At 40.8% G+C, this 15,540-nt stretch overlaps 1 protein-coding gene across 1 annotated transcript in view; it reads left to right on the top strand.

The window, feature by feature from the left end:
- Window positions 1-14,331, top strand: part of HS6ST3 (heparan sulfate 6-O-sulfotransferase 3) — a 278,074-nt gene extending 263,743 nt beyond the window's left edge. Inside the window, exon 2 of the mRNA XM_036385709.1 lies at window positions 8,619-14,331. Within this exon, the coding sequence (XP_036241602.1) occupies window positions 8,619-9,324 (706 nt within the window). The 3' untranslated portion in view covers window positions 9,325-14,331. The remainder of the gene's footprint in view (window positions 1-8,618) is intronic.
- The last annotated feature ends 1,209 nt before the right edge of the window (window positions 14,332-15,540 follow it).

Genomic DNA, 15,540 nt, shown 5'->3' with positions numbered 1-15,540 from the left:
AGCCTAGGAGCTGCTAGATACAGACTTGATACTTGTGAACAGAATTCGTTTCTTTAGGGACATGTAGTGGCTGCACTGTCCTCTCCAGTTTCTGGAGACTCTATATTGAATAACACGTCATTGAAATAAGTACTCATGAAGCTGCTCAATAATTCAGGGTGTGCTGATTTGGAGTGTTATAGACCTAGTTAAAATCTTATTAAAATCCCCACAATCTCTTAAAATTGACTAAAAATCCTCTGTACTGTTCCTAGGATGGCCAGGAAAGAGCAAGGGAGAAGGGGATAATTTAGTTGTCGAGTTGGTTCGTGTTTGCTGTGTTGTCTGACAGGACTGTACATTTGGTGACAGGAGACTTTCTGCTGTCATTCAGAATCCCAGAGCCCCAGGGGTGGGAAATTATTTCAGGAGAAGTCCAACCTCCTGCTCAGAGCAGGGCCACCACTGAGCATAGTTGGGGTTGCTCAGAGTTCTGTTGGAGAGAGTTGGATCTTCAAAATCTCTGAGGGTGGAGGAGGCAGAGCTGCTACTGACAAAACTTTCCAATGCTTAATTATTCTGATCATGAAAATTGTTTTCCTTTTATTCTCACCTTTTTCAGTTTCTGACTATTGTCCCTCATTAGCTATCCTGCCATGCACAAGAGTGAAAAGCCTTGCTTTTCTTCTCACTGGCCTCTTCTTAAGTGCTGAAAGGCTGCTGTTTGATCTCCACCTAATGTCTTAGACACTTCTTCGAAATACATCATTAAAACTTGTATTCTCCTATGCCAAGACAAAAATTCTCAGCACTCCCACTATCCTTTTGCAGCAGTAGGTCTCAGGATACACTTTCACTGATAATTTTGAAGGGCTTGTGGCAATGTGATATGTCAAGAATGTGATTATTATTGTCGTGATTACTCATTACTTTAAAAAAGTACAAAATCACATGTCCGAAATCTAAAAGCAGAGAATATTTTAAAAAGAAATTGTCATTTTGCCTAGTCTGAGGCCAGTTGTCTGAATTCTGAAGTATTTAAGAAAAAAAAAAATAATTAGAGTCTCCACAAATGCAGTTTTTACCATTGTTTTCAGTACAGATGTAGTGCTGGATTTTGAAACTAATCTTTTTTCGGTATTATATAAATCTATGAACCTGTGCTATGTTAAAATAGCTTACCTAGTATCTCATTCTTTCCATATCTATGCATAGCCCTATGCCATTATTGAATTTGTTCTAGCTTCATTTCAAGAAAAATTGAACTCTTTAGGTGGAAAAATTCCTAATGTTGTATGTGTAGCATTTGTGTTGCCAAAGGTTCACTCCCTTTCTTTTACCCTTCTGGATTACCCTAAATCACTACTGTTAAAATTTGTTTGATGTCAAAGAGTGAGTGATCTCTAAAGACACTCCTTGTCATCTGTCATTCTTTAATCAGGTGTAGGACACTAATCTTCTGATCAAAACTGTGAAAAAAAACCAAAAACCAAAAACAAACAAACAAACAAACAAACAAACAAAAAAACCCAAAACAAAACAAAAAAAACCCCAACAGTGCTATAAAGCTTTCCTGAGCTTTTTCTGATGGCATGGGTACAGAATTTAATCAGATATTTCAGAGGATATTTTTAAAGAAAAAAGGGTTTGCAATATCTAAACAGAAAAATTGGGAGTTTTGTGATGAAAGCAGTGAATTGTGTTTACAGTGAACTGTAAAAGAAACTGAAGTTAGTGACAGGGAGTATTCCTCCTAACATGCAAGGAAATATAAGATTTCACATTTCTTAAGTGCTTCCCGGTGCCCAATCACTTCATTTCTCTTGCCTGTAACAGTCTGTGTCACCACAAATTGCTTCCCAAGTGACCACCTTTTCATACCAGAGCCAGACATACAATCCCAGCTGTCTGACTCCCAGCCCTCCCTCTGTCACACTGATATACTGATGTATCAGCAAGGACAACAAAGTTATAATGGACTGCTTTTCTAACTGCTGAATTGGAGATTTGTATGAAACAATAGAGAACTTGCTTAAAAACTTTGGTTTACTTCAGGGAATGTTCCAACTCTATAAGCGTGTTCAGAAAGAGATATTATACCATGACTGGTAGATGTTAGGTATTATAGGTACAAAGAGTTGTGAAATTGAGGTTTGCTGTGGTTATTTCTCCCTCATTACAAAATGTTATGTTAGTGGTTAGTTTTTGATGTTGGCCTGAACTTTGCATTCTGTGAATGCATCCCTTCAGGCAAGGACCCTTTGGCTCCAAGTGCAGGGCTCACCTTGAAGACAGAGCCACCTGCACAACACAGACACCTCCAGGTCAGCAGTTTATCTCCCTCTGTGGCCAAGGTACACGCTGTGATGAAGAGGGAGCCTCTAAAGGGATAGCAGCTCATGCCAGAGGTGGCCCCTGCCATGTCCAGCTACACATCACTGCCTGTGCTGAGCAGCTCCCTGCTGGTGTCAGAGCTTGCCTCGATGCATAGCTCCTATGTGGACCACTGCAATTAGGTATCCTTCCCTGAAAGCAGCATCCAGTCCCTTCTCTGAGCAGGCATGTTGTATGGATTTAGCTGCTCTTTCTGCCACTGGGATAATGAAAAGGGTAGGTTTAACCAACAGACTTGTGGCCAACTCAGAAATGGGAAACAATGGCCAGTTTTTATTCCTGTTGGATTCCGAGCCATGGGACAAAATCTCAAAGGAATAATGAGACACAGCTAAAATTTTGTAGTTTTATACCTCAAAATTAAAGTTTGGGGTTTTTTATTTTTATTTTTCTTTTATTTAACTCTGCTAAGTTTTCCTTTAATGTGGAGTAAGTGTCTATAGAATTTTACAGCCACTGTTTTAAGTAAAGTACTCATCATGCCAGATGAAAACTGCAAAAGTGGTGAGTGCTCAGATCCTCTAAGAAAACAGCTAAGTGATTTTTCTACATGCTGAGCAGGTGATGCCTGTGATGTGAGTAGATAAACCTTCACTTCTTAATGGTGGTGGCTGTTCTTTCAGTAATAGTCTTGAAAAGAAACCCATGAAAACCTGAAAGGACAGATAATAGTATTAAGCTCACAAATTTATGTAAAGGATTTCTTAGAAAACCATTCCATCATGGTGTCTAGCATCCTGTGAGAGACACTAAGCTTAAGAAGCCTATGTGCTCTTGCTGCATCATCTTTGCCAAAGTTTGTGGGACAGCTAGTATTTATCAGTCTGGCTTGGTGGATAAGCTGTATGATGTTTCCCACAGACAGATGGACATGCATATATTTTGTGCACCGTTTCATAGATTTTCGTTACAGTGCCATTGTTCTGGATAAGTATGCAGTCTGTTCATGTTATTTTGGGCAGTTTATCTGTAAATGAAACACACCATGGATGCAGAGACACTCTGCACAGAAATGCTGCCAGCCTCAAGCTGGTGCATCTGCATTTCACTGACTTTGACCAGTTCAGATCAGCCTGACAATGTTTTTTTGCTTTCTGCCTTCCCCCATCATTCCTGTTGCACATTCAATTATTCCCTAATTGCACATGTGCTGCATTATACTTACCTTTGTTTCATTTGTTTACCCTCTTCCTTTCACCATTACCCATACTGACAATACTTTGCCCAAAGAGAGGTTACTGATTGTGAGCTAAATCTGTTAATGCCTGTGAGAATTTGGGCTTAAGGATAAAACTGGGAAGTGTGAGGCTTTTGTTCACATAATGCTGGTCGTTCTTAAGCCTTCATTTGCCATAACCTCCATTGGTAGCAGAAGTGTGCTGACAGGATGGCTTTTGGTGGGTATTTCAGACCTTTCCTAAGGAGCACACTCACTTCCACAATTAAAGCTTCTAAGTTCTTATCTCCACTTGGGACATAAGCTTGACCAGGGCTCTTATTTTCCTTTCTACCAGGAAGAAGCAGAATGTGGATAGTTTTATGATGCACCTGGATTTTTTCAGTCACTTGAGTTTTTTTTTTTTTCTGTCTGCTAGTGCTTTCCAGAATATTCTCTGGTGACTCTTTCTCTCCACCTCAAATACTCTTCTGTCTCTGCATCCACTGCCATGAGCACGCTGTTCTCCTTTTATGAAGATGCCATTCATCCCTCTTTCCCAGGAGGCCCTACAGGATGTTTCTGTTCTCAGTGTGCAGTGATCCTTCACGTATTTACTAAATCTCCCTCAGCTGGGACATCTGCTCCACGGTGATAGAGGAGGCAAAATGCTCTGGTTTGGGATCACCTCTACTTATAGCAGACTCTGCTCCTCTGAAATTAATTTCTAAACTGGAGCAATACTATTGAAGGATTAATGTAAGATTAGAGTATTTATATTAAAATACCATATAATGTGGAAGAAATACATGTTCTTTGGTTATAACTAGAAGCTCAATTTATCTGTTCTTTTAATTAAAGGTTTTCTTTGCCTAATGCTAATGAAGAGATTGGATTTCATGCAAGTAGGACTAGAGTCTTGGGAATTACCAAGTACTTCATAATTCCAGTGTAAACAATAGTGTGCAGCCCACACTTCACACTGGTGTTTGTTTGAGCTCTTGCATGGATCACCAGGCCCTTGCTGTGACCATCACTTGCCCAAAAAATCAACTATCCCATAGTGACAACTTCAATAACCCATTAGTTTCAGTACATCATGCTCAAAAGGAGATTGCTTAGTGTGGGGAAGCTGCATAAAGTTTCCTTTCAGGAGGAGCTGACACTGCAACTGGGCTGGTAATGGGCTGGTGTTTGAAATGAAATCTAGACTGGTCTTACATGTGTATGTGTTTATAGAGACAGTCACAAGATACATTGTCAAACACACACTTATGGATTTACTATCATTTTTCTGTCATTGACAAACACACGTTATGCCAGATTGCAGTGTAAATTTTTACACACACACACAGACATGCTGATATAGATATTGATTGCATAATTATATAGATATAGTTTGTATGGGTTTTAATTAATTTGGAATATTTTCTGGAAAATATCTTCTCCCTGACATACCAGCATATTCTTCTTGGCTAGCCTTTAAGCACTGAGGATATCTGTGGTAGTAGTTTCAGCAATCGATGATGGGAGTCTATGAAATTAATCCAAGAAGTCTGTGATGAGTTTGCTTTGACAAGCAGGGTAACAGAAGTCATTATTTAATTCTTTGCTCAGTATTTCCCACAGTGGGTAGCCATTGAGTTCAACACAGCCATAAGTGTGAGCATGGGTGAGGCAAGAGGGTCATTTACACCAACAAGAACAAGTGCACATCTGTATTCAGAGTGGCTCAGGCATATTCAGTGTTCAGCTAACTATATGCTATTTTACTGAACAGTGAAGAAAGTCCATAGCCTGTTTTGTATTTTTATCCTGCTTCTTGTCTTATTATGAGCTGAGTCCTTGGCTATTCCCAGTGTGATTGAATGCTTGTATATGAGGCACTGAGGGCTCCAAAATGCTTCTATTATTATTCCATAAATGTCAACATTTGAAAACAAATTGAAAATTGAAAACAATTTCCTAAGATAATTTAATAATTTATATAATTTTCCCACTGAAACAAATGTCCAGGGCCTTAGTGTGTTTACTTGTATCATTATTCTGGAGACACGCTTTTCCCTGAAAGAAAACTTTGTGCACAAGTTCAGTGTAGTATTCCCCCAGTCCAGGTACAGCACATAGCAGTGTCATCTGGACAGTGTCCAGGCTAAGGTGGAAGAAATCTTAAGGTCTTCCAACCTCAGAGTGATTAAAAGGGTGACAGAGGATCGAAGCCAGAAGGTTAATCAGAGGATTGTAAACTGTGAATGCGGCGTAAGTTATCGGCCCCTCAGAAACTAAATGTGTGTGAAGCTGCTGTTAAAATTTGTATGCCCGATGAAGAAGCCATTCAGTGGAAGGCAACTCTCTGGAAGCTGCAGAATCCAGCAGCAGATTTATCTGGGCAGTGAAAATAGCTGCAGAAGTTAGGTACTCACAAGGAGGAGCAGCAGCAGGCTCGGTATGCAGGAGGGAAGGTGCGGATGTTAACCAAAGATGTACTGCTCTCATTTCCATGCATTTGCTTTGTACTCCTGTTTATTGCACTTCAAACACATTTACATATCCAGGGATGAAAGGGAAATGATTGATGCAAAGGAGGTATTTTTGTTAATTGTTGTTGCTCTGAGTCATACCTGACTGGGACTGCTGGAGATGGGTGAGGAAGGACAGAATTATTATTAGAGGTATGAATAACTGTCAAGAGCAAGTTTAAAATCTGTCTGTTACCACTTGTTAACATCCAAAATTATCTGAAGAGAGGAGGGGCAGCAATACAAAGACTAAGCCAATGCCCCATCTTTGTTGATGTAGATGTTTGCAACTGCCTCTGAGTCTTTGTCCATTTTTTTTTCATCTCTGTTCCCTTGCAGTTTCAGCCGTTTTTGGTCACAGCCCTATCAGTGCCTGCTGGATGTTGCAACAGCAGCTTCTTATGCTCAGAGCTGATGGGTGTTTGAGAGTTGGGCTGCTTTATCTGCACAGCATTTGTGAAATGCATCCCCTTTTCCCTGTAAAATGGAAAGTAGTTCTTAATGTGCTCTCATACATGCAGTGTAGAGCCAGGATGAGATAAGGATCCAATCTGAGAAGGGAAAGCTGTGCCTCAAGTGTCCAAAGACTGCTTTTTCATACTGCAGAGTACACAGGAGGATTTCTGGTACTTCCTGCTCTGCAGGACAAGAGGGATTTTAGAAATCTCTGTCTATGAAGGGTTGTGTGATTCTTGGGTTCCCTGTTGATGTGGATGGTGTAAGTAACTGAAGGGGACCAAAACAGCTGATGTGCAATTTGGCTATGTGTGAGCAGCAGTCAGAAGACCCAAGCTCCAAATTATTCTGGAAATATCATCCTTCAAAGTGTCATCTGATGCTGACAGAAATCTTGGCTTCCAGTGCAAGTGATAGTGAAAATACATCCATGACACTCCCTATTTTAAATCCTTCCACCTGTAAAGCTTCTTCTGTGAAATAAGTATTGAAACAGCTGTTTCCATTAGAGAGTAGCTCAGGAAATTACCCTGCAGCAGAACATAGTCCATAGTTTGGTCTCATAACCTTATTCTGGAAAGTATATTATAGGTCCTGTAGGTGGAAAATTCAGAATGAATACAAATGAAGTATTCAGACCTTTTTCCCTTTGCTTTGCCTGCACTGGGAAATAGATCTGCATATTTAGCACTATGTGGGGAAATAAATATTTTTATGGTTAACGTAAGGTTCATGGAGATGGTGAATCTTTAGTGGCAGGAAGTGGGTGATACCTAAAAAAGCAAAGTAATTGTTGTGGAGGGTGCTAAAATTTTTGAGATTTTTTTATTTTACTAGAGTTAGCTCTTGTATGAGATGACGCTTCCAAAACGTTGGTTTGTTTACAGGTACCTTGTCCTCAGCAAGCTTGCTTCCTGCTTACTTCCTTCATCCTTCTCTGCTTCCTGCTTACTCTCCTCATCCTTCTCGAGGCTGCATAAAAAGTACTGAGACCAGACTTTTCTTAAGAAATCTTAGGGCTCATGATTTATTAATGTGCAGTTTGCAGTAAGATGAGTCATGCAAACTCATGAACCTATTTTTGTACCAGATCATGTGTTAATTTTAGTCATGAATCTTCTTCTGGTAATTCTAGCTGAGAGAAATCACAAGTATTTCAGTTTTGCTTTGTGTTTATGATATCATCTTATAACTCAGGTGAGTTATTATTGAGTAAAACACCCCTCAGTTAAAAAAAACCTCAATCTGTGAAAGTTTCCTTGATACATATTTAATTGCAGTCCCTTTCAGATTGCCATAAATAAGACATACAAACTGAATTTAATAGCAAAAAGATGAACTGACAATGTGAGTTCTATAGTTATTTTTTCTATTTCAGATCAATGTATCTTGGTGTCTCTTTTGTATTCTTGACAGGTGAGATTGAATAATAATAATCCTTACACCAACAAATGCTTTTGTACTACAGGATTATAACTAATTTCAATCAAGCACTTGTCTAAAATTAAGTCATATTAATGGATTTTTGGTCTCCTATTATCTTAACTCCAACCCACTTAATAATAGGGTTTTTCTTAAGTAGGTGGCTCATGCCATTCTTCCACATGGTGTTATTTTTATCACTTACACTGTCCACATGAAATTGCTTAAGCTTTTCTTAGGTTATGGCCGAATGCTGTAGGGATTATCAACCCCTGCATCTTGTGAGACGTGTGTGTCTCAGTCCAGAAGAGAAGCGGCAGGATTATTACAATCACTTTTCACACAGTTTCTGATATTGCTGGTGGTTAATACTTCAATATAGAGGGGAGCACAATTCAGTTAATTGGTTGATATGTAAAGTAACTATCACTGAGCACTTGATAGGTCAAAGTAATTCTGTTTCTCTGATAACTGCTTATTTCCTTTCATCTCTCTCTCTCTCTCTCAATTTACCTTGTATTTTATTCACAGTATTTATAAGATTTTACTGTCTCAGAAGTAGTCACCTGAAGTGCCTACATTGCCCTGGAAAAAGTGAAGGGTGTGGTGCCAGTGTTGGGTAATAGTTTTATTGGAGAATAAAGAGGAAAACCTACTGAAATCTTAAAACTGTGTTTAATTATATGTTTCAGGAATTTCTATTACATCACCATGCTGAGGGATCCAGTGTCGCGGTACTTGAGTGAATGGAAACACGTCCAGAGGGGTGCGACGTGGAAAACTTCCCTTCATATGTGCGATGGAAGAAGCCCAACGCCAGACGAGCTGCCTACCTGTTACGAGGGAGACGACTGGTCTGGAGTCAGCTTACAGGAATTCATGGATTGCAGCTACAACCTGGCCAGCAACCGCCAGGTGCGCATGCTGGCCGACCTCAGCCTGGTGGGGTGCTACAACCTGACTTTCATGAATGAGAGTGAGAGAAACATGATTCTTCTCCAAAGCGCCAAGAACAATCTGAAAAATATGGCCTTCTTCGGGCTGACGGAATTTCAGAGGAAAACACAGTATCTCTTTGAGAGGACATTCAACCTAAAATTCATTTCCCCCTTCACCCAGTTCAACGTCACGCGGGCCTCGAACGTGGACATCGGCGAGGACGTGCGGCGGCGGATAGAGGAGCTGAATTTCTTGGACGTGCAGCTGTATGAATACGCTAAGGACCTGTTCCTGCAGCGCTTCCAGTACTCCAAGCAAGAGGAGCACCAGAAGAACCGGCTAAAGAGGCGAGAGGAGCGGCGACTGCTGCGGGAGCAGAGAGCTCACCAGTGGCCAAGGGAAGAGGCAGCAGAAGTAGCTGTTACTGAAGATTATAACAGTCAGGTTGCAAGGTGGTGATGCTCCCCCATCTTGCCTAACCAATGAGAGGATCAGAGTGTTTGTGCAACGTGGCTACCTGGGAATTAGCCAAGGGAGACTTATTGCTTTGGTAAATGAGACCTCGTCTGACAACTCCCCCTCCTTGTCTCAGTTTTTCTTGGTTTCTGCCAGTGAGAATGTATTTTGTTCTCAATAGGTATTGGTCAGTGTTATTAAATGGCAGTAGAATAAGATTCCTGCCAGAAAAGACTTCCTTCAAAGGCCTAAGCTATGAGGATGGGTTGAAGAGAGAGAGAAAGATCCTTTGCATTAACAGATGTACCCTGTACAATCTGAGCTACTAAGACTTGTGCAGACATGAATGATAAATTGGGGGAAAATACCTGGCTTAGTTTTTTTGTGACATGAGAGCTGGTTTGTTTCGTACTGTTCATTACAACTGTAGTGCATAACTTTCTAGTGAATGAAATTGATAAGATGCACACATTGCCCTTCAAACTTCTACATGCTGTGTTTTGATTAAGGGAAGAATTTGATGAGGTGATTAAAAAAGACATAGGAAGTGTTGGATTGGGGCACTTCTAGCTCTGTTCCAAAGGCCAGCAGTGAGAGATTGATTATAGGTGAGGTAGTAGAGGGATTGGCTTATTTCCCTGCAGGTGCTGAGAATACCGAGCCCAGCCAGGTAGGAACCATCTTTCTAAGTGTGTGTGGCAAAGGCAAGCTTTGAGAAATGAGGTCCACGTGGCAGCTGAGGACACATCACAGAGATTATCTGGCTGGGGGCAATTAAATCTGCCTTCACATTCACAAAAGGGGTCAAGAAAACTCCAGGGAAGAGGAAAGAGAGAGAAGGAAAAGCTTAAATATTAGTGCGACATTTTCCAGATTTGCTGTAAAAGCCTGGAGATACATTGTCTGTGAAGGTAGCCAGGTTTATTATATTGTCTGTTAAAATACATTGATGCTGAGTGCATACAGCTTAAATTGGTTTTCTCTCTAACTACAGTAGTGGCTAGAAAAAAAATCAGCTTTCATTTTTATAGGATACATAATGGATATGTGGAAAGTCTTGATATTTATTACTCTATATGAGGATTCTTTGTAAATTTATTGTTTTCATGATGAGAGATCTGTATCTGTTTTTCTTCCTTGTCTAGAAAATGATTCAATGGGTTCTTCCTCCATGTGTTCCATTCTTGTGGCTAAACTGCATCTGTTTATTCCAAGATTTTATGTTGTTCCATTCGTAATAGTGAGATTTTTAAAAGAGGGTCCTGTGCACCATAGATCTGAGAGGTTTTTTCCTTCTTCTTCTGGCATAAATGTAAAGCATTAGGAGGAAATTTCTCTAAGTGCCTCAACATGGCTGCTAAATCAAGATGCTGAAAGTATATTATTGCATGCATGAATGGCTTTTACCTTATAGATTTGCTAATTAGAAGTACTGGAGTACCTGATGTGGATGCACATTTCTCGCTTGTTTTCAAAATTCAAGGTTTCTATCCAGTTGGTTGAAAAAATAATGTGTTACAGAAAAAAGAGGCTCAATTTGAAAATTTGTCCCTTCATTTCCAAGTTGGATTTTTTTTTGTGCATGCTGTATCTTTTCTTCTGACAATGCTATTGCTACTTATCTATGCAGAATATCAAAAATAGAGTCTAATGATCCTGTTGAAAGTTAATGCATACAATAATAAATTGAACATTGAAATATCATAATAGCATTAAGAAGTGAAGAGGGCTACCAGGATGATGCCTCATTATCAATGTAGTTCATTAACAATCTGCTGTTTTACGTCGGATTGTCAATGTGTTACCTTGGGGTGAGTAGCGGTGGGGTTTGGTCCCTAATACCTCTTCCACTCATGGTTCATGTACATTTCTCCCTCCTCTGCATTCAGAAGGGAAAAGGAAGATTGTTGTTCTCCTGCCTGAGCATGGGATGTCTGCTTAGGGAAGAGTGAGGAGCTCCCTGGGTTCCTGGATGGTGCTGCTTGGATCCCCCTTGCCTGGAAGAGGCACTCTGACACCTCGCTCACGTATGGACACCAACCTTCCAAGACTTAAATTGAAATCTTTACAGTTGAGGTCTGGTTGTCCTGGCTGCAGGACAGTGGGGCCATGAAGAACTAGACTCACTGGCACTACTGCACCTTTAGCACAGTGCAGGTAATTCACAGTGATCTGACAGCTGATGGCACCAGGGCTGTAGGCTGGGCTGGCCCTGGCCCTGTGGAGAGAAGGAGCTTTCTGGTCGGTGCCACAGGGATGATGGGAACTATTGCATCTCCCCATTCCTGTGCCCATTGCCACATCTTGCTGGAGACCAAACAGCGTGAGAGGGAAAGGATGCTTTTGGCACCTGATGCTCAGTCTCCAGGATTTGCTGGTGCACTTCTTGTTCCCATGAGCACAGGTAGTTTGGGGTGCTGGGGAGACCCTGAAGGGCAGGGGAGAAGCCAGCCATGTGGAAGGAAAGATGCAAGGCCAAATTCACATTGAGGAGCAAGATAAGCAAGGAAGTAAGATGAATTCCAACTCATCTTTTGTTCTGTAGGGCATCCTTTTCTTTTCTTCCTAAATGCAAAAAGAAGTTGTCCCTTCCTCACATACCTCTGTGCTCAGCAGGCCCCCTCTCCATGCTGCTCACAGCAACTGGGACCCTATTTTTCATTTAGAAAATGCAGTGGTTTTCTTTTCAAGGGAGAGGAGACAGTGCTCAGAAATACTTCCCTGGAGCCTCACCAGTGACTGTAAGTATCATTTTCAGCTGTCTAAGCACACCAACTGTTCTCCAGACTGTTCCTTCTGCCTGACACAAAACAAAGCCTAATGAGGAAAATCGAAGACGTTTTCTAGGTGGTTTACATTAGCTTGAATAGTTTGGCAACATCTTAATGTGATGCCTAACCTTTTTCATCAGTCATTTCCCAGGAGTCAAGATTAGAGTCCTGAAGAGCTGTTAATGTGCTGTGGCATCTATGTTAATGGGATTTGCCTTAACGCTTGGGATTTAGTTAAAATTGAAGTTGGTTTGTTGGATTTTTTTCCCTCCAGAGTCTGTGTAACAGCCCTGGTTGTGGAGGAGTAGGTTTGTTGCTTTAACAAAAGTTTTGGGGTTTTTTTGGGAGGGGTGGGCAGTCAGCAGCTAAGACCTTGCCCAGAGCCCTGGCCTGAAGGACCTGGTGCCTCCTTCCCTAGCTCCAGCTGCAGATCCAGCAAACTCACTGCACCAACAGTCCTGTTTTTCTTAGCAGAGTTTCCTTACACATGACAAATAAAGCAGTTTGGAAACACCTTCAGGCTGACTTCTAAGACAGAGGCCTGCAGCTTTTTTCCTCTTGGGCACGGTGCCTGAAGTAATGTAATGCAAAAGCAAAATAAAATCCTGCTTCATATCTCTGTTATTCCAGGTTTTCATTGCTCTGACAGCATAAACTTCACCATAATTACACTGGCCCATATAAGATCAGGGAGCAGCATGTTTCTTTCTAAAGCTTTGTGAGCAACAATGCTATAGGATTTCTGTCCATCTTCCTGGCATTCTTTTTTTGCTTAAGCAAGGCAATTTGGCTTCTGCTACTGTGGTGCTGAAACAAATCTCATTCTTCTGTAATGGAGATGTACTTTCTAATCTCTCCCATCACACTCCCAGCACTGCCTTTTCCAGTTATAATTCACTGTAGGCTTGGAATGGACAAAGAAACATGCTGTGTCATTAGAACTTGGTCCTGATAATTTGATGTCTAGTCCAAGCACTCACCGTAAGGCCTTACGGCCTTATTAAGGAATAAAAATTTGTCTCTTTCCCACTCACCAGTGCTGACAGTAAAAACCTTTTTCACCATCAAGAGAAAAAAAAAACCCCACTGTTTCTGATGTTGGGTATTTTCCACTGCTGATGTGTTAATAGTGAGGCTGTCAAAGCCTTGCTAGGGATTCTACCCAGTATACAGCAGTAACTTACTGTTCAGTAAAAACAGAAATGCAGAAAAAAAAGCGATGGAAGTCAGATCCAGAGCCACACTTCATATCTGTATCATACCCATTTGACCAAAGGCAGGTCACATCACCTTTGTGTCTGGAGATGTTTCAGATTTAACATCCATGACTAAGTCAGGAGGTTTCTTAAGTTGATCTTCTTGCCCTCACATGCTTCCTTCTGCCCTAGGAAGGGATCTTGTTTCCCATCTGCATTCTTGTATCAGTTATGAGCACTGCTGTTTTAAAACATATCTCACTTTTTCTTCTCCCTGTTGCTGTTTCCCTGATACACATGGAATTATTCTTTTTTGGGGTCTGGGATAAGGATTAGGTGGTTTCCAGACTGGTGGGGAATACTATGTACAAGATGAATGATCACAGTAAAGTCATTCAGCTGGAGTTGATGGCTGTATCCTCTGTATGTGTGGGAAAAAAAAGAAAAAGCACGCTCGAAAAAGGTACCAAATTTTCACTGTAACACTTCTTTCAGTTTGGTTCCTGTAATATTTTCTTTGTCTACATTTTATGGAGGGAAATGGGTTCCATTCCTGCAATGTCCTTGGCTTTCCTCTTGGCTGTATCACTTGTTCTGTGATTTCAAATAAATGTTGGAAGAGAAGAAAAAAAAAAGAATTCTCATCAGTTGCCATATTTAAGATGAAAGAATAAATTAATAGGTTGTAAATTACTTTATTCTTTAGGAATTTTCCTTCTGTTTATGTGCAATAATGTTTGTGAATTCTGCTACTGAGAGATTGTATTGTGAGTAATCATATATACTTCCATTCCTATTTAAAAGATAGTTTGTAGACCTAGGGATTTTCATTGACATAAAGCACAATTTAATGAATTATTTAATGTGTTTAACCATTGTGATGTCAAAAGCAATTGTTTTCATATATTTATTTGTTGGTGATTTTCTGTAAAAATGATGCTCATTAAGAGATCTGTTAAAAATGAAGTTTTGTTGAATATTGTTGGGTCCATGAATAACTTATGAGAACAAATAAACATTGATTGTGTTTTTGAAACACTAAAGATTCTGTCTTATCTACATAGCCATAAAAATGACTGAAAATGTTTCATGTCATAGTAAAAATCTACTGTGTGTTTTTAAAAAAATGTACATGGAGAAAAATCATATTGCTTTAACTTAATATTTAATTATATTAGGGCCCAATACCAAATCTTTTGCTTACAATTGGACTTCATTTCTGCTCCAATAGCACTGAGGAGCAGTCCAAACTGTCAGGATAATCTCCTGAGCTCTGTGGGGAGTAATGAGAAGCTGAAGTGTGTTGCTGCACTGTGAGCCTTGTACTGCTGGATTGCTCTTGAAGTCTACCTATATGAAAGCTGTGGGGTGGCCCTGTATGGTAGGGAGTGTTCTGAGTCTCCAGAATTTGTCAGCAGTGATGAAAAGAGTGTTGATGAGTTAGAATCATGGGAAAGGCCAACAATATCTTGGTGGGAGTCTGTTACAAACCAGCCAACCAGGTCGAAGAGGCAGGTAAAATATTCCATAAGCTGCTGGGGGAAGACTCACAATTGTTAGCATTTGGTCTTATGGGGGACTTGAACTCACCAGAGGTCTTCTGGAAATACAGTACAGTGGAGAGGAAGCAGGTTCCTGGAGTGTGTGGAAGAGAACTTCCTGATATGTCTGGTGGGCAGCCCAAGCAGGGCCTCACTGGAGCTGTTGTTTGTGGACAGAGAAGGGCTGGTGGGTGATGTGATGGCTGGAGACTGTCTTGGGCACAATGATCATGAACTGATAGAGTTTCCAATTCTTGAAGAATAAGATTGAGTCAACAGAACTGTTACCTTGGGTCCAGAGGGCAGACTTTGGGCTGTTTTGGAGCCTGGTTGACAAAGTCTCTTGGGAAAGAGTCCTGGAAGGCAAAGGGGTCCAGGAAGGCTGGACATTCTCCAAGAAGGAGGTTCTAAAGGCACAGGAGCTGACTGTCCCCATGTACTAAAGGATGACCCAGCAGGGAAGAGCCCCAACCTATCTGAGCAGAGATCTTTGACTGGAATTCCGGGTAAAGTAGAGACCTTCAGGAAAAAGGGCAGGTGACTCAAGAGCACTACAAGGATATTGTGAGGTTACACAGGGAGAAAATTAGAAGGGTAAGAGCCTAACTAGAACCTAACCTGGCTGCTGCCATAAAATACAATAACGTTTCTCTAAATACATCATCAGTAAAAGGAGGGCTAAGGAGAATCTGCATCCTTTATTGGATGTGA

This window comes from Molothrus ater, chromosome 2, assembly GCF_012460135.2.
Source record: "Molothrus ater isolate BHLD 08-10-18 breed brown headed cowbird chromosome 2, BPBGC_Mater_1.1, whole genome shotgun sequence".
NCBI lineage: Eukaryota > Metazoa > Chordata > Aves > Passeriformes > Icteridae > Molothrus > Molothrus ater.
The sequence above is the reverse complement of the archived record's forward strand: the minus strand, read 5'-3'. Positions and strand labels throughout refer to the sequence as shown.